The 24,878-nt window shown below is 46.0% G+C and overlaps 1 protein-coding gene and 1 long non-coding RNA gene across 3 annotated transcripts in view; one reads left to right on the top strand and one right to left on the bottom strand.

Moving 5' to 3' along the window:
• The window catches only part of LOC141154282 (extracellular matrix protein 2-like), a 108,825-nt gene extending 84,794 nt beyond the window's left edge, over positions 1 to 24,031 (bottom strand). For both annotated transcript variants that reach the window (XM_073639928.1, XM_073639929.1), the window contains exons 1-2: positions 23,402 to 24,031; positions 4,707 to 4,901 (exon numbers count right to left, since the gene is read on the bottom strand). In XM_073639928.1, coding sequence (XP_073496029.1) covers positions 4,707 to 4,901; positions 23,402 to 23,627 — 421 coding nt within the window. In that variant the 5' untranslated portion in view covers positions 23,628 to 24,031. The remainder of the gene's footprint in view (positions 1 to 4,706; positions 4,902 to 23,401) is intronic.
• LOC141154283 (uncharacterized) lies at positions 1,281 to 13,812 on the top strand. Its single transcript, XR_012247421.1, has 4 exons — positions 1,281 to 1,740; positions 5,002 to 5,132; positions 5,796 to 5,900; positions 13,558 to 13,812. It is a non-coding gene; the product is annotated as an uncharacterized lncRNA (long non-coding RNA).
• Positions 24,032 to 24,878: the final 847 nt, after the last annotated feature.

The following is a 24,878-nucleotide window of genomic DNA, read 5'->3' as shown; positions in this document are numbered from 1 at the left end:
AGCTGGTGTCTGGTGACGCAGCTGGTGCCTAGTCGAGGACCAGGTGACTACCTCTGCAAGAACCGCAGGAAGTGAAACCAGAAAATAAAATGAAAAACCCCTGAAAAGATAGCAAAACCCAATGCTAGTACCACTCACCACCAAGCACATTGGGAACTGCAATAAACAGCAAAGGACTGAGCAGGGAGCAGGATTATATAGTCCGCCTAATGATCAGGTGTTGATTACCTCCTAATCATCCCCAGACAACCACTCCCTGCTAGTTTTAACAGCAAACTGGACAAAATCCCACCATTTCTTAGTGCCAGATAAAACCGCGTCCTGTATTTCCTGGCAACTGGGGAAGACAGCGTCCCATCTTCCCCAGGCAGGGAAATCAGTGAGAGACACCGCATCCGGCATCCTCACACATCCCACAGCAGCAGAACGCAAAGCTCCACAAGATTGGGACAATCCCTGCACGTGTGGTAACTCTGCCTCCGGGGGCTGGACAATGGCAGTGCTTGCAACTGGAGTAGCGTAGCACCGGACCTGCTCCATTCTCAGGTGGGAGCACAGAACCATGATTCGTAACAACACTTAAGTCGTTGGACTGGGTGAACACACAGACTGAGAGCAATGACACTGCAACGAGAACCAGGGCTATGCTGGATGGCAACAAACAAACGGAGAAGGGCACAACAGAAGCCACAGGAGACTTCAGAGATGATTGCAGGGTAATATAAATAGTTTGTAAACGACAATTCGTAATGCTTATAGCAAATGATAGGTTAACCAGCAGGTCTGAGGAGCAATAGATGCAAGTTGTAGAAACCACAGGAGAATGAAGAAATGATTGTAGTGTAATGTGAATAGTCTCTAAATAACAGTTTTTAATGCTTACAGCAAATGAGGGTTAAGTAATAGGTCTAACAAGCAGCAGATGCAAGTTATAGAAAAAACATAGGAAAACGCAGAAATGATTGCAGCAGAATGTTAATAGTCTCTAGATAACTATTTGTAATACTTACAGCAAATGATGGATAAACCAGCAGGTCTGAGGAGCAATAGATGCAAGTTGTAGAAACCACAGGAGAATGAGATAATTGTAGCATAATGTGGTGTGACAGAGTCACTGGTATGATATACAAGGGGGGGTATGTGTCACTTAGGTTGCTCTCCTGCGTGAACTGAAACCTACTAAATATCTGCCAGCATGTTATATGCTGGGGGTTAACTCTCTTAAAGGGTGTGGTTTTATGGGAATGACAAAGAAGGTGGGAGGCCATTCCCCTACCTCCCCTCATGGTGTGGCTGAGCAGGGTTAAATACTCAGTCAGTAGTTTGCTCTGTGTAGGGTGCGGCTTGGAGAAGGAAGTCTCCAGGCTGAAACCAGAGAGCAACATCGGAGGACTGGTGTTGCTGAAGACTTCACTGTGCTACCTGGAGCAGACCAAGCCTTGCTTGCTAATAGACTCTGTTGTATTTTCTCTTTTGTTTTCCCGTTAACCCCGAGAGGGCCTGTTTATTTTTTATGGGACGCTGCTGGAGTTTATGCCGCATAGTAAACCTGCAGGAAGTTTTACCTGAACCGTATGTCCTATGTCTACCTCCGGAGAGCCGAGCAAGTCGCTTTACCACAGTGGATATTCTCTAAATAACAGTTTGCAATAATGAGTTAATCAGTAAGTCTGAGGAGCAGTGCAAGGTGTTAAAAAAATAAGAGTTTGAAGAGTTGATTGCAGCTGAAGGAACTGGATGGTAAGAAAACTCCGAGTCTGGCAACTGAATATTACATGAACTGAATGCTCAGACACCAGATGTGTGTCTAAGTGAAGCTTAAAACATTTTGAATGATGTTGTCACGCCAGGTGTGAGTGCAACACAGAGGGGAAAGGGAGCCCAGACACTAGGGTAAGGGGGAAGAGATGACCTCTTAATCTGGACTAGCGTCACCCTGTCTCCCCTTAACGTCCCTATACAGCCTCCGCAGCTGTCGCCGATCACGTGCCACGCCCTACTATCCCTGGCGTAAGGCTAAAGCTGGGGGTGGTAGGAGATGAGCAGTAGTCAACCTCCGCTAGCACTCTAAAGAGAAAAGGGGAAGACAACACAGGGAAATAATAACTTAGCTTTAGAAGAACTCCAACGGCCTCAAGACCCCCAAGAGATGCTGCTTCAGCCAAGTTCCAAGTAGAAATGAGTATAACCAGCGACGCCCAGCTAGACACACCAGGTATATATACACCCAGAATAAAGGAAGGTAGTTGATGGGTCCTAAACACAGCCTCCTATCTAGGCAGCTGTCTGTCACCTCTGACACACCCGTGACAGATGTCAGAGACAGGGGCAGTCGCAGAGGTCGCCACCACGACTGGGCCTGGAGGGTGAGAGGCCTGCCAACGCCAGCAAATACTTCAGTTGGATGGGCGTTCTCAGGCACACATTCAGCTGAAGTGTATTGCGGCAAAAAGACCCGTTGGGTCCGTGCGCTGCAATACATGTTGCCGGACAATCAAAGGCCAGCAGCTGATGTCGTCATGCATGTGACGGGGCCAGGATGAGGGACATATATACCAGGATGAGGGAAATATATACCAGGATGGAGGACAGTTGGAGGTGGCGGCCATAAGGGAATGGAGCAGAGCCTGACCCTGGAGATGAGACATGTATGTCACAACCATCCAGATATTTAGGTAGATTAATATGGAAAGTGTGTGTTCTTACGCATATCAAAGAGACTGACTTCCTATACATGTTTCTATAATTTCATGGGTTGGGAGATTAGATGAGATGTGTCAGGTCTATCTTATGGCTGATAAAGTGTGATGGCATATACCCGTAGGGGCCCCATTTTTATTTGATGCTGTGGACATAGCTACAACCCCAAGCAAAAATTATGGAATTCAGAGGATGTTCATTCAGTTATTTAATGTTGTTGAAAAAAAGCAGATCACTGACATGGCACAAAACTAAAGTCATTTCAAATGACAACTTTAGGGCTTTTAGAAACACTAAAAGAAATCAAGATAAAAAATGTGGTACTCAGTAAGGGTAATTTTTTTCAGACCAAGCAGAGGGAAAAAATTATGGAATCACTCAATTCTGAGGAAAAAATTATGGAATCACCCTGTAAATTTTCATTTCCACAACTAACACCTGCATCAAATTAGATCTGGTCGTTAGTCTGCATCTAAAAAGGAGTGATCACACCTTGGAGAGCTGTTGCACCAAGTAGACTGACATGAATCATGGCTCCAACACGAGAGATGTCAATTGAAACAAAGGAGAGGATTATCAAACTCTTAAAAGAAGGTAAATCATCACACAATGTTGCAACAGATGTTGGTTGTTCACAGTCAGCTGTGTCTAAAATCTGGACCAAATACAAACAACATGGGAAGGTTGCTAAAGGCAAACATACTGGTAGACCAAGGAAGACATCAAAGCGTCAAGACCGGAAACTTAAAGCAATATGTCTCCAAAACTGGAAATGCACAACAAAACAAATGAGGAACGAATGGGAGGAAACTGGAGTCAATGTCTGTGGCCGAACTGTAAGAAACCGTCTAAAGGAAATGGGATTTACATACAGAAAAGCTAAACATAAGCCATCATTAACACCTAAACAGAAAAAAACAAGGTTACAATGGGCTAAGGAAAAGCAATCGTGGACTGTGGATGACTGGATGAAAGTCATATTCAGTGATGAATCGTGAATCCGCATTGGGCAAGGTGATGATGCTGGAACCTTTGTTTGGTGCCGTTCCAATGAGATTTATAAAGATGACTGCATGAATAGAACATGCAAATTTCCACAGTCATTGATGATATGGGGCTGCATGTCAGGTAAAGGCACTGGGGAGATGGCTGTCATTACATCTTCAATAAATGCCCAAGTTTACATTGATATTTTGGACAGTTTTCTTATCCCATCAATTGAAAGGATGTTTGGGGATGATGACATCATTTTTCAAGATGATAATGCATCCTGCCATAGAGCAAAAACTGTGAAAACATTACTTGAAAGAAGACACATAAGATCAATGTCATGGCCTGCAAATAGTCCGGATCTCAATCCAATTGAAAATCTTTGGTGGAAGTTGAAGAAAATGGTCCATGACAAGGCTCCAACCTGCAAAGCTGATCTGGCAACAGCAATCAGAGAAAGTTGGAGCCAGATTGATGAAGAGTACTGTTTGTCACTCATTAAGTCCATGCCTCAGAGACTGCAAGCTGTTATTAAAGCCAGAGGTGGTGCAACAAAATACTAGTGATGTATTGGAGTGTTCTTTTGTGTGTTTGTTTTTCATAATTCCATAATTTTTTCCCTCTTCTTAGTCTGAAAAAAATTACCCTTACTGAGTACCACATTTTTAATCTTGATTTCTTTTAGTGTTTCTTAAAGCCATAAAGTTTCCATTTGTAATGACTTTAGTTTTGTGCCATGTCTGTGATCTGCTTTTTTTCAACAACATTAAACAACTGAATGAACATCCTCCGAGCCCGGTGATTCCATAATTTTTGCCAGGGGTTGTAGATAAAGATGTACTATAATACTTCTAAATATACTTATTAATACTAGTATCAATGCACCATATTACTTCTGTACACATCTTCAAGTCAACTTGATGAGGGTCAACATGTCTCCAGTAATACAATCATAAAACAGAAAATAGAGAACCCCCATTAGAATCAAAGATACATTTCTCCCGATGGGTACATACCTGTTTTCACACAGACCGGGCAGCATTCACCCGGAGGTATTTGTAATTTTCCACCGGGACAAGTGATATCCTCTTCACAGTCAAGAGGCTCGCACACTTTCTTTCCTTGGTCACATACACATATGGTACATTGCTGGGGGGACCAGGCTGCTCCATTGTACATGATCATCCCATTCACCAAACACTGTCCTTTTCCTGGTAGAAAATTGACATTGACCCATAAAAATTCACATAAGCAACGTAAAGAATAAGATATATTCATAAATAATAATATATTTTATTCTCTCTATGGCAGACTCAGCAAATCACAATTGTTATGCTTACATCTTGAGATTGGATCCTTGGAAGAAAAGTCCTTGCCATATTTTTATCTTGTATGCTACTGATGGAAATAATAAGTATAAACCATGATTTGTCACTTACAAGGTGAGAAGCTTAATAATATATATGTATGCTTTTTCATATAAAGTATATGAATGTACAGTAGTGTGCAAAAGTTTTAGGCAGGTGTGAAAAAATGCTACAAAGTCAGAATACTTTCATAAATAGAAGCGTTAATAGTTTATATTAATTACCAAAATGCAAAGTAAATGAACAAAAAAGAGAAATCAAAATCCCATCAGTATTTGGTGACCGCTAGTGATGAGCGAATGTGCTCGGATAAGGATGTATCCCCATATGGCCCCCATACCAGAGAGATATCGTCAGATTCCGTCCCAGATGTATCAAGAAGTAAAGGATCTATTGTCCACATGCTACAAAATGGGGTGGTACGAGAAAGCCAGAGCCCCAGGGCTGTGCCCATTGCGTTGGTCCAGAACAAGGACAGGACTCTGAGGTTCTGGTTGAACGCCTGCACGGTCTGAGATTTGTACCCTCTGCCGAGGATAGAAGAATTGCTATCAGCACTAGGAAGAGCTAGATACTTGTGTGAGGAGCTGCCCACTTTCTAAAGACTATGTGACTTTTCCATCGCGGAGCTACATTTCCATCAATATTATTAGTGTGTTTTATTAGAAATTTGCTTGCTCTGTTTTATTAATGTTCTGCTTGCTCGTCAGTTTATGTACACTAATTTTACTTGTACAGTGTTCAGCTTCAAGAATTAAGGTTTCCATTCAGTGACCGTAAGCAGAGGAAGACATGCTGGCTGGGACTTATGTATACATAAGGCCTGACATGAGATTGGCAAAGGTAAATGTAAATTATTTTAATTTCGTTACTATCCCAGGGGCTTTAAACCATTGTTCAAACAGTGACTAGGCCCATTGTGTGAGTGTTGAATGTAGATCCGGCAGAGCCGTCACCACAGGGAGTCTTACATGCAGACCCAGGTGATGGGTTAGACTTGAGAAAAATAGCTCCACTAATACACACTTAGCTTTGGGGGGGGGAGGGTGAGAGTAGTTCTGTCCATTCAGGGGGCTGATCCCAGTGAAGGAGAAAAGAAGCCACATGTTTAGTGGAGGGTTGGTGGAATGATGTAGAAGGGAGAGGATCTAATCTGAGGACAGACTGGGCTGGATAAACGTGCTTCTGGATACCTGTGCTTCTATCGTATGGAGGATTGTGGACTGAGACAGTTGTATTCTGGACATTTACCTGGAATTGCTGTATTACCATGGATGAAAGGAATAAAGTGTTGTTGCATCGTTAACCTGCCTCGGTGATTATTAAAACCCCACAAACTCAGAACTTCACAACTTGTTTTCTCTCGATTTGGCCAGTGGCATGTCCCCATGGCCTAGCGGGATTGGCCGAAGACTGCTTTCATCCTCCCTATGGGACTGTTCGAGTTTAATCAGATGCCATTAAGCCTAACTAATGCCCAGGGGACGTTCCAGCAATTAATAGAAAGGTGTCTTGGATATTTGAATTTTAAGGCAACGCTGATAGATCTGGATGACATTATAGTATATTCCACCACGTTAGAGGAGCATCTTGCTAGACTCAGGCAAGTGCTAGAGCGACTTCAAAAACATGGACTGAAGATAAATTCCCAAAAGTGCCACCTGTTCCAGAAGGAAATAGAATACTTAGGGAATATGGAAGATGTGTACCTGATGAAGGAGAAAGTGGTATCCGTGCACAAGTGGCCTACACCCACGACATTGAGGGAGTTGAGAGCATTCCTGGGTCTGTCAGGGTAATATAGAAGATTCATCAAGGATTTTGTGAGTGGGGGCCGTGGCAAGAAGAAGACTTCCAGGCACTGAAGCTCGAATTGACGAATGCACCTATCTTGGCCTAGGCAGACTTCTTGTTATAACTGCTAAAACATATTCACACCAGTAGCATACAATCACCTGTGTGAGGCAGTGACCAGAATCGTATATGAGCGACGTTATATATCCCCCAGAATGTGTACAGAGACCTATTAAATCCATTGGAGGGCATTGCAGTCACAGACACAGCTGCGGCTGCAATGCAAGAATGAAGGTGAGCAATCACCTGGTCAGACTACCTGGCTAAGGCAGATTAAATAAAACCCGGCAGGGCCTTCATTTCTTGGAGGAGGTCACAGGAGGCAGTGGGGCGGCCTCCTCCCTCCAACCCGGATTTTCCAGTGGCTCTTACCACAGGTCCTTTATAAACCCTGCACTAAGGATTAGTGTTGTTCTATGTTGGAACCTGCTAGGAGCACAGCAGGGAAGCTCAGCAGGATTGAGGGTGGCTGAACCCACGCCTGGGAGCCTCTGCACCTGTCAGGCTCTGAGAGGCCCGGCGTGGCCGTTGTCCCCGGCAACCGTTGTTTATGGACTCATGTTAATCCGGCTGCGAACCGGAGGACTTTCTGTTTAACCGTGAGTTGCTGAATAAAAGCTGTTTATGTTGGACTTGCTTGGGTCACTGCCTCAGTTACTGCACGGTGTGTACACTGCCGCCTTACACCTGTTACCCAAAACCAACAGAAATGATGATAACACAACTAAAACACCCAAAGAAAAGGTGTATCTGCTGTTGCTCAGAACACAGGATCAAGGAATAACCGGAACGAGTGATTGCATATGCCAGTAGATCCCTATAGACTACGGAGAGAAATCCGGAAAATTATAGCTCAATGAAACTGGAATTGTTAGCCCTGGTATGGGCCATGACTGAAAAGTTTGCGGAGTATCTGTTAGGATCTAAAGTTTAATGTGTGGACTGGCAATAACCCATTTGCCCACTTAGAAAATGTGAAACTTGAAGCATTGGAACAATGGTGGGTCTCAAGGATGTCAAAGTACTGATACAAGTTAGCCTATCAGGCAAATACTGAAAATACCCACGCAGACGCTGTATCAAGAGTGACCCATGAGTGACCAGTTAAGGATATGGACGAAGAGCTGGAGGGGGATGAGACTCCAGATTTCAGAGGCTTTGCCACAGGTCTTGTGGCCTCTCAAGAATTGGGTGCTGGAACGCCCAAGATACGAATGGGTATAACTGCAAAAGTCAGACTGTGAGCTGTTGAAGTTATGGAGGTGGGTGACTCTCGGCCAGAAGCCCAGCAGAGAAGAGAGGTCAGCCTTGTCTATCAGTACCTTACAGACATTAGGACAATGGGAGCGGCTCTGTATGAAGAATAGCCTGTTATAGAGGTGGATACAGTTACCCAGAGAGTTTGAGACTACGTGGCATGTTGTGATCCCAGAATGGATGATGCCGAGTGTAGTGAAGGAAGTCCATGAGAGGGCCGCGGACTTCTGATCAGAAAGGAGCTCCCAATAGTTGCAATGGCTCGTGTACTGGCCACAACTACATCAAGTGGTGGAAGAAGTTTGTCAGAAGTGCCGTCAGTGTGAATTGGCTAAGCCTTCAGAATAGAGGACACCCACTTAGGTGATAAGGATGTCTGAACCATTGGAAGTGTTGATAGTGGACTACCTCGTTATAGGCCCATCCCATAATAGTTGTGAATATTGCCTGGTGATGGACTATTTCATGAAGTTCGCAGTCGTGACCCCTACCAGGGATCAGACGGCTGAGTCAGTGGCCCAAGCCATCTGATGCAACTTCATCCGGGTATATGGGTTCCCGAAGAGGATTCACTCTGACCAAGGAGCATGTTTCCAAGGGAGAGTCATGGAAGAACTGCATTGACTCTATGGAATTGAGAAATCCAGAACAACGTCCTATCACTCTCAGGGTAATGGGGCCTGTGAATGGTTCACTGGAAGGTTGTTACAGATGCTAAGGACATAGGAGGATGATTGAAAGATGAAGTGTCCTGAATTTGTTCCAGAGTTGGTGTGGCTATACAACAACTGAACTCATGCCACAACCGGGTATCCACCCTACATGTTGCTGCATGGCCATAGAGGCCGCGAGAAAACTGAGCTGGAGCTTGAACTAGAAGAAGATTGTCCCAGAATGAATGCGTCCACCTGGGTGTGGAAACCTTGGCATCGGTTTCAGATGCTGAGGCAGCTAGTTATTATTATTATTATTATTTATTATTATAGTACCATTTATTCCATGGCGCCTTACATGCTAGTTGAACAAAGAGTACAGGAGATGAGCCATCCGGATGTGACCCTGGAGCAGGAAGCACCATTACAACCCGGAGATCGAGTCCTGATACGAGCAAAGCTCCCTAGTTGGATTACAGATGGGAGGCGACTCCTCACCAAGTGATGAAACGAGTACACTCTGAAAATCTGGTGTATGAGGTCCGACCCAAGAGGCAGATGAGGCACCAGGAAGAGTGCTACACTGCAATTTGCTTCGTCCTTGTGTGTTGGAAGGGGAGAGAGTAACGGAGTCTTCAAAGGAATCCTGTACCACTAGTACCCACGGATGATGAAGGAGAGGTGTGGGTAGTACCTGCTATGGCAAGAGAAATTATACTACCACCACCAATTGATCATGGTAACAGGCTAGGGACTGAATCCATGAGAAGAGTACCAAAAGGCCCGAGTGCTTCAGAAGAGACAAGCCAAGAGAGGTATTGCAGAACTGAGGGTGCCAATGCTGGTGTCCCATCCACGAGGTACGCAGAAGATTATTTCATCTGGCAATTTATTATGCGAGAGACACAGGAGTGCGCCCAGGCAAATTTAAAGACGGAGATATGTAAGGAGATGAACGGCTGAGAAGACTCACACAGTTAATGCTTAACCCAGTTTCTGCAAGTGAACATCGCCATCTGCTAGTCAAAGATGATAGGAGGAGGGAAAGTAGAGAGAATTATATTAGCAGGAACTGAAGTGTGAAGTGCATGTTCCCTGGGGAAACAGATGATTGAAGGAGACACCAGGTCAGGTGATAGCTGTGACACAGTTAATAATTATAAAAGGCCCAGGAGGGTAGTAAAGGGTAGGACTTGGCACCTGAACCTGTAGCAGGACAAAAGTGTGGTCCAGCAAGGTTGTCTCATAGCAGCCATTACGAGTGACCAGACCTGAGTGAAGAATCGAGTCACCAAACTGGAACAGAACTAAGAGAAGGACCGAGTGACCGAGAACAGAGCCAAGAGAAGAAAGCAGATTGTGTTAGAGGGACATTCATGAGATCCGCAACGTGAGAGGCAGAAGTATGGTGCACAGGGGGCTGGTCCGTGTTTTAGAGTATGGAGGCAGCCAGCACAACATGTGCTAGAAGCAACTCACCAACATAGGTGGATTATAGTGAGGGAAATCTGGGCTACCGCCCGAGGTCCGACACCCCGGGGAGGCCCATTGCCAGATTGCCCTCATTATAATGTTTTGTGCGCCGCCATCTGTAGCGCACATATCCTGGCAGGGAGCTCCCCTGGAGCTCCGCTGCTGACGATACATAATGGCAGCGCAGCGCCAGGAGAGCTCCCGTCTCCTCTGCAGTGACGTGCCAGTGCAATGACTTCATCAGTTGGCGCGATGACGTCATTGCGCCAGCATGTACGTGCTGGCCAGTAGCAGTGGAGCTTCCGGTACTGGAGCAGAGTGCCGCGGGAATGGGAGTGAGGTGAGTAGGTCTATATGTGTTTTTTTATTAATATGTGTATGGAATGTGGGACTCATATTGTAAATAGGAAGCGATATGAGGGCACACACTGTATACAGGAGGCTATATAGGAGGCTATATGGGGGCTCATACTGTAAATAAGTTGCTATGTGCAGGCTCATACTGTATATAGGAGGCTATATGGGAGCTCATACTGTATATAGGAGGTTATGTGGGGGCTCATATTGTATATAGGGAGCTATGTACGGGCTCATACGGTATATAGGAGGCTATATGAGAGCTCATCTAATATATATAATCGTCTTATCCCGTCTGTCTGTCTTCTGTCCAGGAAATCCCGCGTCACTGATTGGTCGGCCGCGGCCAATTAGCGACGTGGGATTTCAGAAAAAGATGGCGGCCGTTAGCGGCTCATCTGCCGCACGGAGGTCATCTCCCGGCTGCTCGCAGCAGAAGTACCCCGACCGGCAGTGCCGCTGACCTCCATGCGGCTACCATCGGGAGATCAGCGGCTAGGCCCGCTGATCTCCCGACGGCAAGTGTGAAGGGAGGACCGGGGAGCGGCGCCGCCGGTCGGGATACTTCTGCTGCGAGCAGCCGCTCATCTCCCGGCTTCTCGCAGCGGAAGTACCCGCACAGGCAGCGCCGCTCCCCGGCCCTCACTAATACGATTCGCTGATTGGTCGCGGCCGCCGGCCGCGACCAATCGGCGATATTGGCGCCAAATTTAAACACCGCTTTGCTGATTGGTTGCGGTCGCCGGCCGCGACCAATCAGCGATTTTGGCGCCAAATTTAAACAACACTCTGCTAATTGCGCCCGGTCGGCCGCATACATATTCTAGAATACCCGATGCGTTAGAATCGGGCCACCATCTAGTACTGTATATAAGAGGCTATATGGGGGCTCATATTGTATATAGGAGGATATATGGGGGCTCATACTGTATATAGGATGCAAAGAAAAACCCACAAATAACATCAGCTGAAATTCAGGTCTCTCTGAAAACTAGCGGTGTGGCTGTTTCAAGATGTACAATAAGGAGGCACTTGAAGAAAAATGGGCTGCATGGCCCAGTCGCCAGAATAAAGGCATTACTGCGCAAATTCCACAAAGTATCTCGCCTACAATATGCCAAACAGAAAAAAGACAAGCCTCAAAACTTCTGGAACAAGGTAATTTGGAGTGATGAGACCAAAATTTAACTTTTTGGCCACAACCATAAACGTTACATTTGGAGAGAGATCAACAAGGCCTATGATGAAAGGAACACCATTCCTACAGTAAAGCACGGAGGTGGATCGCTGATGTTTTGGGAATGTGTGAGCTACAAAGGCACAGGAAACTTGGTAAAAGTTGAAGAAAAGATGAATGCAGCATGTTATCAGCAAAAACTGGAGGCAAATTTGCACTCATCAGCCCGGAGGCTGCGCATGGGACGTACTTGGACGTTCTAACATGACAACGATCCAAAACACAAGGCCAAGTCGACCTGTCATTGGCTACAGCAGAGCAAAGTGAAGGTTCTGGAGTGGCCATCTCTGTCTCCTGACCTCAATATCATTGAGCCACTCTGGGGAGATCTCAAGCGCGCAGTTCATTCTAGACAGCCCAGGAATTTACAGGAACTGGAGGCTTTTTGCCAAGAGGAACGGGCAGCTTTACCATCTGAGAAAATAAAGAACCTCATCCACAACTACCACAAAAGACTTCAAGCTGTCATTGATATTAGAGGGGGCAATACACGGTATTAAGAACTGGGGTATGAGAACTTTTGATCAGGGTCATTTAGATGTTTTTGGTTGTCATTAAGATTTAAAAAGAGAAAACACAGTAGTTTGACAATAAATGTCTTCATCCAACCATTAACCATGAGTGGAGAAAAAGTTTTTTTTATCATCATTCATATTCTCTGAAACAAGGCCAAGAAAGGAAAAATCCTGCCGGGGTATGTAAACTTTTGAGCACAACTGTATATATACCCCTTAGCCCACTAGTACCTATATTGTATATCTTTATATATGTTCATTACATATTGTTTGATCACCTATTGAGGATGCCTGGTCAGTTAGAGTAGTGGTCGGGCTACATAGGGGTGGTCGGCGAGGAGCGGGGGCGCCATACCGTGTAAACTTAGGGTGCCGACCTCCGCCGTCAGGAAGGGAATTGTGAAGGGCAAAACTAGTCCCGGTCTCCCTTCGTTTCTGCTCTTTTTTTTTTTTTAATTCCCCTTTTTTCTGTGCAATGTGTGTGCGTTTATTTATGTGTGCAGTTATGTCTTCATGTATTGGATTTATAAATTAACTAAATAAAGAGAGAATTTTTTAAGGTTTTTTTTTTTGTTATGGTTTACATGCCCCATAGGTTGGTTGTTGTCGATTGTGGGGGCTCATACTGTTTATATATTAATATTTTTTTATATTATGATAATATTAATTTTGAGTAGAATTAATTTCAGCCTATTGGTTCGGCCTCCACAACAGTCACGGTCTGTGAAAATTAATTTCCCACACCTGCTCTATTTTATATAGTGCTGTACATAAGGGAAAAATTTGCGCTATCTCTGTCATTTTCCATCTACGGATATGCACCAAAGCACCTGTGTGTTGCTCACATGACCTATCACATGATCTATCAAAGGGGATCATGTGACATGTTACGTGATACATCCGGTACCTGGGGGGCCCTTGCCTTCTAACCTGCCCGGGACCCTGGTTACTCTTAATTCGCCCCTGCTCACCAAGGAGGGGCTTGCGGCCTAACTGTGCATTAGCACAGACTCCCATTACGGCCTGGACAGCGTGTGTCATTACCACCAAAGTGACCGCTGTGTCCTCATCTTCTGCGCTGTTGCATCCCAAGCAACGGCTTACAATCAATAGCGTCAGGGAGACGTCTGATTAACTCCAAATTTATTCTGCAGGAGGACAACGACCCCAAACATCCAGACAATGTCATTAAGAATGAGGAGTCCTGGAAGTGATGATCCGGCCCCCACAGATCCCTGATCTCACATCATCCAGTCTTTCTGGGATCACAGGAAGAGAGAGAAGGACTTGCACAAGTGACATCCACAGAAGATCTGGGGTTAGTTCTCCAAGATGTTTGGAACCACCTCCTGCCGAGTTCCTTCAAAAACTGTGTGCAAGCGACAAGAAGAATTGATGCTGTTTTGAAAGTAAAGGTTGGTCTCACCGAATATTGATGTGATTTACATTTCTCTTATGTTCATTCGCTTTGCATTTTGTTAATTGATAAAAATTAAATGAACACTTCTATTTTTTAAAGCTTCTCATTGTGCAGCATTTTTCCATATTTGCACAGCGTAAATATAATATATATAATGTATTTAGCACACGTAAGTATATATAATGAAAACATTTATTTTTTTGTCATTTTTTCAGAATTATGTGTTCTGCCTGGCTGAAGCTAAAACTCAAAACCAAACCCACCATCATGTTATTACCATGCTTTATCTGCAGTCTGCTACATGTAGGCATAACCCGATTATTACAACACTGACTTATTCCTATGTATGAGACATCACCGCCCGCCATCCTTTTATTTCTCCCATGAATTACCTACATTATTTTTTTCTGGAGGACTATGTACTTGCTACTCCCATAGCAATAAAAATGTCACCTATCAAACATCATCTCCTACATATAGACAGCAATGCTGCAGCAAAGCTGACGCTTACATGGCCTCCTCCGCATATTTGCATTTCACATCAGCCATTGGGAGCGCTGATCCATATGATTATATATATTATGGCACTTTTTTGTATTTATCGGATAAGCTGCTCTCTCATCAGACGACTGAAGTTATTATTAGGACTGGGTCATATGTAATCTGAAAAATGGAGGATCAGGGGAGAAGGTAAGAGTTTGTGCCAACTCCTTGGCTTAGTGATGCCAAGAATCGGAAAAACAATATTATAAGATAAAGGAGGCAGCGGAATAATTCGCACTGAATTACTTGGTCCTGTTATTATTAACACTTTCCTCGTGAACAGAACAAGCTCTGGGGAAATCGTAAAGATGTTGGAATTCTTCAAGGATTCCCAAGAAAGATCGAAATTACGTTTTTAGAAAAACTGGTAACCTGATAAGCCCAGGAGGACAACTTACTAAAGTGTTAATGACGCAACGACTTCTCAGACATTATAATATATGCTTACATTTATGTTATATTGGATAATTATGCATAGATGCTAATTACCCAACACAGGTCTCCCTGTCATCCATTTGATTAAAACGACTTTAGGAGCCAAAACTGGGCGGCGGTTCTTACATAAGGGATGTTTTCAAGATATAACCCCATTAAATATGAGAATGAAGCCAATTCAGCCAGGAGTTAAAGGGATCCTATCCCAATATGTTGTAGCTGTAATAATATTAGCAAATACCTCCAATTAGAAATGTAGTATAGTTCTTCTGATTTGCAGTGTTGCTTATCCCATGTGCAGGGCATTGCAGTAGCTTAGGTAGCTATGATTATGACCACTAACAACTAACTAACTGTCACTATATGTGTGGTCCTAACCATAGATACCTAAGCTACTGCAATGCCCTGCACATGGGGTCAGCGACATAGCTTATCAGAAGAACTATACTACATTTCTAATTGGAAGTATTTGCTAATATTATTATTATTATTACACCTACTACATATTGGGACAGGATGTTGGAGATCGGAATAAATGTTACGCTTGCGCTCAGATTGTTTAACGCGGGCATGGATCGTGGTCCCACTGTGCCGTAGACTGAGGAGAGTCTGGAGGGGCGTAACTAAGTGCCACACCAAGACTGACCTCGGATGCATGGAAACTGACGGTGCCGCAATCCGAGGAGAGCCTGGGGAGGAACCTGGTGCTACTCCAGGGTAGACCTCGGACACATGGCAGCTGACCCTCAAGGAGGTACATAGACTTGCACTGCTGATTCACAGACAGGCAGGTACTGGCAGACACAGCTGATATACAGGCATTTAGGTGTAGGATACAATTCATACTTGACAGGCAGTAATAGCTTCATGAATAACTGGGTCACTTGCAGGTACGACTGGAATACAGGAACGGGTAGAACCCACTTCAGACTGGACGGACAGGAATGGCTTCAGGAAGAACTGGGTCTCTGGCTAGTGGGTACTGGACCTTAAGTGCGGACAGATGGAGAACTGCAGATGCGGACAGGCAGGGAACCACAGGTTCCCAAAGGACAGACTGGAGCAAGTTCACACAAGACTAATACAAGGACAGGTACGCAGAGCCAGACTCACACAAGGTACTTACATTGAAGTAGCAAGTGTACACGCAAACCACTAATGTTGAACATAGGCAACTGTGGCGATAGAGCTTAAAATCTTAATAAGCCAGACGATTAGATTAGTTAAACCAAGAGAAGTACACTATTGTGTTTAAATTGACTTGTAAATATATGTGTATCTCTGTGGCTGTGGACAGACCAGTATTTGTATATTTGTATAACCCTGAATGCTGAATTCTATTCCTTTAGAAACAATCATGTTTACTATGCTAATGACTAATTGTACTAAAAGCCAGATGAATGTTGATTTAAAGAGCCCACTGTATACCAACTATGTAAATTGATTATCTCAAATAATGATAGCTGAGCCATGCACCTTTACCTCTTACTTGTGACTGATGACCTTACACAGATGTAAATATAAACAGGGATGTCTGTAGTGCTGGAGACAGAATGAGACTTAGGACAGAGAATCAAGGAGCATCAGAAAGACCTTAGAAGGAGTAGGAAAGACATCCTTCAGGAAAGTAGGTTGATTGCATGGCATTAACCAAAGAGACACAGATTTTTATTGTACATGATTTTAGTCTAAGGGTACCGGCTCTAACTGGAAAGATTCGGATCTGCTCCATTAACCATCAGAGAGACATGGATACATTTTAGGGAGTCCAGGAAAGGATGAAGAAATCACCTGGCCCCATGGATATGCTGTTTTGGGGTTGCTAGGAGGGACCCACCGGTCGCCTAGAACTCATGGAGACATTTGGAGTTGCCAGGAGGGACCCACCAGTCACCTGGCCCCATGAAAACTCTTGGAGGGGCCAGATTTGGACCCTCAGGTCTCCTGGTCTTGTACCTCGATGGACTGCTAGCTTCCTAAGCTTGTCGCTACCTTCCATCTGTGGGGGCCCCCCAGAAGCGGGGGGCCACTAGTTGAGGTAGTCTGCCCTGAAAGTCTCCAAAGTCACATCTGTTCTATCCCAGGTGGTCGAAGCGGAAGGGTGAGACTGTGTAATGTTGTACCATCTTGGGTATTTGCTGGGACTGTTCTGTGTGTTTATTGTCCGCTTTGTGGTTCAATAAAGTATTGCCAAGCTGTTTTACCCTCACCCTGTGTTGTCTGAGTAGCTTTTAGCCCACAGAAGACCCTGAGTCTTCACAGTAACAGACTAGAGATAGGTACTGGTTCAGACACTACAGGTTTTAGCGATAGGTACAGGTTCAGACACTGCCGGTTTTAGAGATAGGTACAGGTTCATACACTGCAGGTTTCAGAGATAGGTACAGGTTCAGACACGGGGAATTCAGAAAAAGATCCAGACTTGGATACAAACAGATTCAGAAATAGGTCCACGGTGGCAGGAACAGGAAAGAAACAGGACAGGACCTGGCAACACAGAAGTTGCACAAACACACTGAAAGAGAATCTTGCCCAGGCACCTCCCAGCAGGTGGAGGTGCCTTATGTACCAAGTGCCTCCCAGCAATAGGCTGGGGCACATTACAAATGCACTCACTGTTTCTTTAAAAATCAAGAAGTGCATGCGCTACTGCCTTAAGCATGCAGCCAGGAAACATGCACAGCAAGCAGAGGACAAGGAGCTCACAGCACACAGCAAGCCGAGGACAAGGAACTCACTGCACAGCCCGGTGTGGTGTGTAAGTCGGTATCCCTCCATAGTGGTGGATGGGAAGCCATGCAGAGACGCAGGCAGTGGTGTTATAGTACCACTCCCCTTTCGCCCTCTCTTCTTCAAGCCCGCAAGGATTGTCTGCGGAAGAAGTGAAGTCCAACTGTCCTCAGGACCATGTACAGTCCAATACATTAAGAGATCCTTGGGAAAGAATGGAGCGGACATAATACCAGGAACCCTGGATTGCCAAGTCTCTCTCTGCCCGGCGAGATCATCTACCACCATTGAAGATACAACAATCAGGACTTCTTCCTCCTGGTCGGTGGATAGCAGAGACTTGAAGGCTTCCGCCTTGACCTCCTCGTCAACCAGCCACTTGGGAAATGAAGGCATCCTTACAGGGTCCATCTTCCGCCCGGTGTCCAGAAAAAAACGTCCTAGAGGCGGGGAAGTTCCTGGGAACTGATCATTGGTACCATCGTTGGAGATGTGTGGAGAAATGGTGTTACGCTCGCGCCCAGACTGACTGGCGTGAGCGTGATTAGTGATCCCACTGTACCATGAACTGAGGAGTGCCTGGAGGGGCGTAACTAAGTATCAACCCGGTCCGACCAAGGTCGCACGGCAGCTCAGTCGACTCCGTGAACCAGGGAGGAACTGAGCAGAGGGACCAGGTGCTACTCCAGGTCAGACCCCGGTCACAGCTGTTGACCCACACCGGGGAATGCAGGAACAGGCAGGTTAGCTGGTATGCAGACAGGCGGGTACTGGCAGGCATGGCTGGTATGACGGCAGATGTGTACTTAGCAGGCACGGCTGGTATGTAGGCAGGTGGGTACTGGCAGGCACGGCTGGTATGCAGACAGGCGGGTGCTGACAGACACGGCTGGAATGCAGACAGGCAGATACTGGCAGGTATGAACGCAGGCTGGATAGGGACCAGTACAGACTGGGTTACAGGAACAGAGCCGCAGGTGCGGTGGACTAGCAGAGCAAAACCGCAGGTGCTGTGAACAAGCAGAGCGGAGCAAAACCGCAGGTGCGATGAACAAGCAGAGCGAAGCAAAACCGCAGGAGCAGTAAACAAGCAGAGTAGAGCAAAAATGTAGGTGCGGAGAACAAGCAGAGCGGAGCAAAAGCGCAGGTGCGGTCAGCAAGCAGAGCAGAGCAAAACTGCAGGTGCGGTGAACAAGCAGAGCGGAGCAAAACCGCAGGTGCGGTGAGCAAACAGAGCGGAGCAAAACCGCAGGTGCGGTGAACAAGCAGAGCGGAGCAAAACCGCAGGTGCGGTAAGCAAGCAGAGGGGAGCAAAACCGCAGGTGCGGAGAACAAGCAGAGCGGAGCAGAACCGCAGGTGCGGTGAGCAATCAGAGCGGAGCAAAACCGCAGGTGCGGTGAACAAGCAGAGCGGAGCAAAACCGCAGGTGCGGTGAACAAGCAGAGCGGCGCAAAACCGCAGGTGCGGAGAACAAGCAGAGCGGAGCAAAACCGCAGGTGCGGTAAACAAGCGAAGCAGAGCGGAACCGCCGGAGCGGTGAACAAGCTGAGCAGAACAGAACCGCAGGTGCGGTAAACAAGCAGAGCAGAGCAAAACCGCAGGTGCGGTGAACAAGCGGAGCAAAACCGCAGGTGCGGAGAACAAGCAGAGCGGAGCAGAACCGCAGGTGCGGTGAACAAGCTGAGCGGAGCAAAACCGCAGATGCGGTGAACAAGCAGAGCGGAGCAAAACCGCAGGTGCGGTGAACAAGCAGAGTGGAACAAAACCGCAGATGCGGAGAATAAGCAGAGCGGAGCAGAACCGCAGGTGCGGTAAACAAGCGAAGCAGAGCGGAACCGCCGGAGCGGTGAACAGGCAGAGCAGAACAGAACCGCAGGTGCAGTAAACAAGTGGAGCAGAGCGGAACCGCCGGAGCGGTGAACAAGCGGAGCAGAACAGAGCAGAAGGTGAAGGCAGACAGGACAGGGCTCTGTTCACATGGAACAGACTGGAAAATACAGTAAGATGGTTAGAACACAGGAGGTAGATACAGAGGCAGGGAAAGGGAACAAGCTGAACCAGATACACACAAGGTACTTACAATGAAGTAGCGAGTGGACACAAAACTCACAAACAGAAGTACAGAGACAACGAGTTGCAGTTAGATGCAGGTTCAGACACTGCAGGCAAAGGGAAGGTACGGACATAGAGAGAAACAAGTAACGGGCTAGGACACTGTTCAGACAGGAACTGAACCGGGAACAAGATACAGGAACGAGCCTGGGAACTCAGCCCCCAGGGTGGCGGAAACAGACTACAAGTCACAGGTACAGGAAAAGGCCCTGGGTACTCAGCCCCCAAGGTGGCGGACAGACTAGAGTCAGGACAGGACCTGGCACCTCAGTTGCAAAAGACAAAGGGTAACCTCTCCTACAGACCCAAGGCTTTGGAGTACTTCAGGCTTCTCAGGACAAAGACAGGTGCACTGTTCTATACAACCGCTGCAATCGCTTAATCCCTTGTTATGTCGGAGTTCAGGCTGCCACTCAATCAGTTAAACCTGGTCGACTTGCATGGGTTTAGAGCAGGCGGCCAGTGCAGGAAGTTGGGGAACAAGCGGTCTTTGGAAGGACGGAGCTAGGCATGACTGTTTCCTCACACGCGTCACTACTTCGGTCCGCTCCTGGAAGCTGGGAAGGGAAGATGTAGCTGGATATTCGTGATCGGCTCATAGAAGCCCCTCGGAAAGCCACCAGGAAGGCCACCAGGAAGGCCTGTAGGTCCAAGGTGACAGGATCCCTTCTCTCCCACAAAGGGTTGAGCCATGCTAGGGCGTCTCCTGCTAACCAGGAATCCTACTTTAACCCGATCGGAGTAAAAATGATGAGCAAAAAATTTGTAGTGCTGCATGCACTGCTCCAGGAACCCACGTCACTGCTTCCTTTCCCCACAGTACCGTGGCGGATCTGGTGGGACAGGTTCCACTCTGGGTGCGCAAGTCGCAGGTTGAATAGGCACGGCTGCAGGAACTGCTACTTGGGCTAGTGCAGCAAAAGTCAGGGCTTTCGATCAGGTAAAAAAAAAAATTACTGTCGCTCATACTGGCAAAACAATAGATGAAACAACTCTGAGAGCGAAGGACCATGGGGTTCAGTGAAGACCATGCCCTGAGCGAACTTTTATGCTCGTGCTCGGACTGTTTAGCGGTGTCCCTGCATGGTGGGGGATGGGAAGCCATGCAGGGACACAGGTAGTAGTGTTAAAATACCCTTTTAAGTTTAATGTATGGAGCGTATAATGCTCCATACAGAATACTGGCCCCCATATAATGCCCCATGCGCACGCTGTGCCCCCACATAATGCCCCATGCAGGATGTCACTTGTTCCCCCCCATATAATTCCCCATGCAGGATGTCACTTGTTCCCCCCCATATAATGCCCCATGCAGGATGTCACTTGTCCCCCCCCATATAATGCTCCATGCAGGATGTCACTTGTTCCCCCCATATAGTGCCCCAGGCAGGAAGTCACTTATCCCCCCCCCCATATAATGGCCCACGCCTCCATACATATATAAAAAAAAAAAAAATCAAATATGTCACTTCTCACCTGCTGCCGCTGCTCCAGACTCCTCAACCGCGTCACCTGCATCTTCCCGCTCTGTGCTGTGACGGCTCAGGAGAGGGCGCGGTGGAAAGACGTCACCGCACCCTCTGACCTGAGACGTCACAGTGTCGGACCGGACACGCTGCGGAGGCACGGGGAGAGGTAAGTATTGTGCCGGCTGATGGGGCCCTGAGGAAGGGGCGGGGGGTGGCAGGCGCTGACACCGCACCGCTCTGGGCCCCGGCACTTGCCCGTGTGCGCCGGGTGCCGATGCCGAGCCTGCTCCAGACGGAACTGAAAGTGAAGCGGAAAATGTACTGTATGATTGAAACAAGAACCATAGGGTGCTGTGTCCGATACTGCGTGTTACAATCTAATGTACGTGAACTGTCCAGTAAACTTTTGAATGTTGAAACGAACTGGGTGTCCCCTGATATGTGTGTTGCTGGTCCTGAAGATGGAGACCGGAGGGCAGCGGAGGCCTGCGGCCTGCAAGTAAGTGTAAGGCACCCTACATTAGGCAGCACTCTGGGACTGGGACACGATTTTCCTGTAAAGTGCAGGGGCAACATGGAGCAGCAGCTCGACATCAGCTACCATCCTCTGGCACCTTACAGACTAGATTCTGTGATGAGACGTTGACCCAGGGAACTAGTCTGATTGTCTTATGTTGAGTCAGGAGGGAATTTTTTCACTAATATGGGGCAATAAAGGGTTTCTGTCTTCTTCTGGATCAACATGTTAGGTTATAGGTCTAACTCAATGGACTTACAGTACATGGATGGTGAGGAGTTTACCAGTGAGAACATGAGACCTATTAACAGGATGTGTGTGAAAAAAGATATTGAGGGATAGAGTCTCACTTTCAACAGAAGAACAATCCAAAAGCGAGAGATCTAGAAGATTGGACAGTGTGAGTGCAAGATATGTTGTGATGAAGTGACCAGAAGAGACCTGTTTGGGACAAGTGTCTATAAAGAGACTAAATATGTTGTTGCTGTAAACTTTATGCCACTGTGTGGCGTCCGTGCTCTTGCACCACCCCGAGAGGGGAATCCCTAGTCAGGACCATCTTGTAAGTCATACTGAAGTTGCAGCCTACCACACATGTTTTGGTTGCAGGGCAATACCGGCTGATGGCTTATGAGCGGAGTACAGACTGCTCAATGACTGCCGGTAGTCTGTGTCTTATTCACACACAATAGGTGTATCATGGACAGCAGCCAAGTAGATGATGGGTTTGCAAGGCCGGTATGAATATGTTATGTGAATAAGTTCCTGTGGGTTATTGAAAAGCAAAAAAATGTTGTAATTCCTAAAGATGCAATTGTGCAACACATTCCCATTCTTTTCTTACAATTTGAATCCCCATTTCAGGTGCCATTGTCAAAACCTTGTAGAAATGCCCATTTTGGGACCCTTATACGTAAGTCCAGGTCTTCTGAGGTCCATTTTGTCAAACTATTGGAAAAAATGATTTTGGCGTATTTGTCATATATTGGGATGTCATCGCATAACTTTAGAACACTGGACACAATTGTGGTCCTACCTAACGTCATATGTGGAGGACAAACATTGACAAGGCGGAGACATTATAACCCTTATTATGTTATACAGGCAATTAGTTGAGAACACTTGCTTGAATATCAAATCCTCAATGTAGTGCACACATCTGAATTCTTTCCATTAACTTTGGGAGAGATCCAAAGTAGCCGCAGGGTTGGCGAGGGATTTTCAAATTTCCTGCAGCTTCGCTGATATCCTTCACTGAACTACAGACTAGTATAGGACGTTCTGTAGATGGATAGATAGATAAAGTAGACAGAAAATAAAAGAAAAGAAATTGGGCAGCACTCAATAGTAAATTCCATGCAAAATACTAGTGAATTTATTGGCTCATGTGAAAAGGTGGCAACGTTCCTTGGCCTTTGTCTAACACACCTGTTCACATGGGCCACTAAATACCGAAGTATTTTGCCTGGAATTTGCTATTGAGTGCTGCCCACTTTCTTTGCTTCTTTATGTACTATAGGTTGGTGGGTTGCAACCTGTGGGCTGGCACCTGTACATTAATAGAAAGATAGATGAATACTGTATAAGCATATTAGAGAATCGGTTCGTTGCTGATATTTGTAGTACTTTCTACTGTCACCCACTTTTATTTTGCTCTACATACTACCAAAAACTGAGAAATATGACTCTTCGTAGTGACAGGTGATTCACCAAGTGCAAGTGAACGAATGGTGCACCACCTAATGCAAATTATAGATAGAAAGAAAATTACCTGCAACTAAGGGACTGCCTGTCACGGCTGCATCTCCTCTTCTTTGCCCGGTGGTCCTGTGCTCAGGAACCTTCTTAGTTGGTGACGATCTGTCTTTTATAACATTGGAATTGCTCGTCCTTTGAGCCTCTTGACGAAGGCCGGTCCTAAAATTCTCTCGAGACTTTTGAGCCCCGCCGGTGGACACCAAAATATTGAAAACCAACAGAGTAAGAAGTAGATTCATAGTGTGTAACTTGTCCCCTTAAATTCCTACAGTTGGATGTTGGTATCTGCTCCTCGGACCTGCAAAGTGACTGCGAGAAGTTTAACCCAAAGCCTTCTCCAAGAAGATATTCCCGAGAGGGCTTAACTCAAACACAAGGTGAACTCCTTTCTCCTTCCCCTTCACAGAATTTATTTTCTGTCCAAACAAACACTTCCATCACTTGTGATCCCCTTCTACCAGGGCTTACAAACAGCTCCAGACGGACTTTCTATGCATTGAAAGCATTGGTTGAACAAGCCTGTGGCTTTTTCTTTATAAAACTTGGGAGAGATTGGATGTTTCGAAGTGTTTGGAATATAAAATGAGCGTAGAGCATTTTGCAGCGAGGTCTGCGGCCTGGTCTCCATGAATAGGACCTCTGTTTGTTCACAAGCTACGCTCAGTAGGGTTGGGAGGGGTCGGCATTACGCTCAGGTTCACACACAGCAACCTTTCTCTGCTATTTCCTGTGCAGAGTTGCTATGTAGACAGAGTGTTCGAGATCCAGCATATGGAAACATAACACATCTCAGGTTTACCGATATGACTTCAAGGCTGAGATGTATGCCTGGGGGGAGGCAAATTAATTTAGACATTTTCTTACATTTCTGTAAGCTTTAATTAAATATAACTGTGAATTAATGTATGTATTTGTGGATATTTATTCACTTTCCCTCCCAATAAATTATTATTTTTTTCGACTTCACAGGGCTGTCAGCAAAACGTGATTTCTTAAGTGTTCACCTTATATTGGGCTTAGGGAGACATAAGCAGATTCATGTGTACACAGATGTTGGTCGTTCCCAGTGGAAATGGATAGACACAAGGCCAAATGGTATTGAGAACACATTTTAAGGTGATATGTGATATATAGTCGTAGTTTATAGCCTCTTTTTAGTTCTGCTAAACTCTGAAGATTATCACCTTGGACAGTCTTCGGCAGCACACACCATAGCGGTAGACTAAGCAGCCTTTATGGGGCTTACGGAGAAGGGGCTCAAGTTTAACTTGACCATGCCAATAGTTTACCGTGGAGATTGAAAACTTAAGGCGCTCATATACCATAGATATCTGCACATCGAACACTCAATGGTCAAGAGCTACACGATGTGGACAAAAGTATGTGCCCCCTCCACATTACACCTAGAGGAGCTTTTCTGATGTCACCTTCTACATCCATAGACATTAATATGGGGTCGGTCCCTTTTCAGATACAACAGCTCTCTCTCT

The sequence above is a fragment of the Phyllobates terribilis genome, unplaced genomic scaffold (assembly GCF_046119375.1).
Source record: "Phyllobates terribilis strain yellow unplaced genomic scaffold, ASM4611937v1 Scaffold_7__3_contigs__length_470593459, whole genome shotgun sequence".
Taxonomy (NCBI): Eukaryota; Metazoa; Chordata; class Amphibia; order Anura; family Dendrobatidae; genus Phyllobates; species Phyllobates terribilis.
The sequence above is the reverse complement of the archived record's forward strand: the minus strand, read 5'-3'. Positions and strand labels throughout refer to the sequence as shown.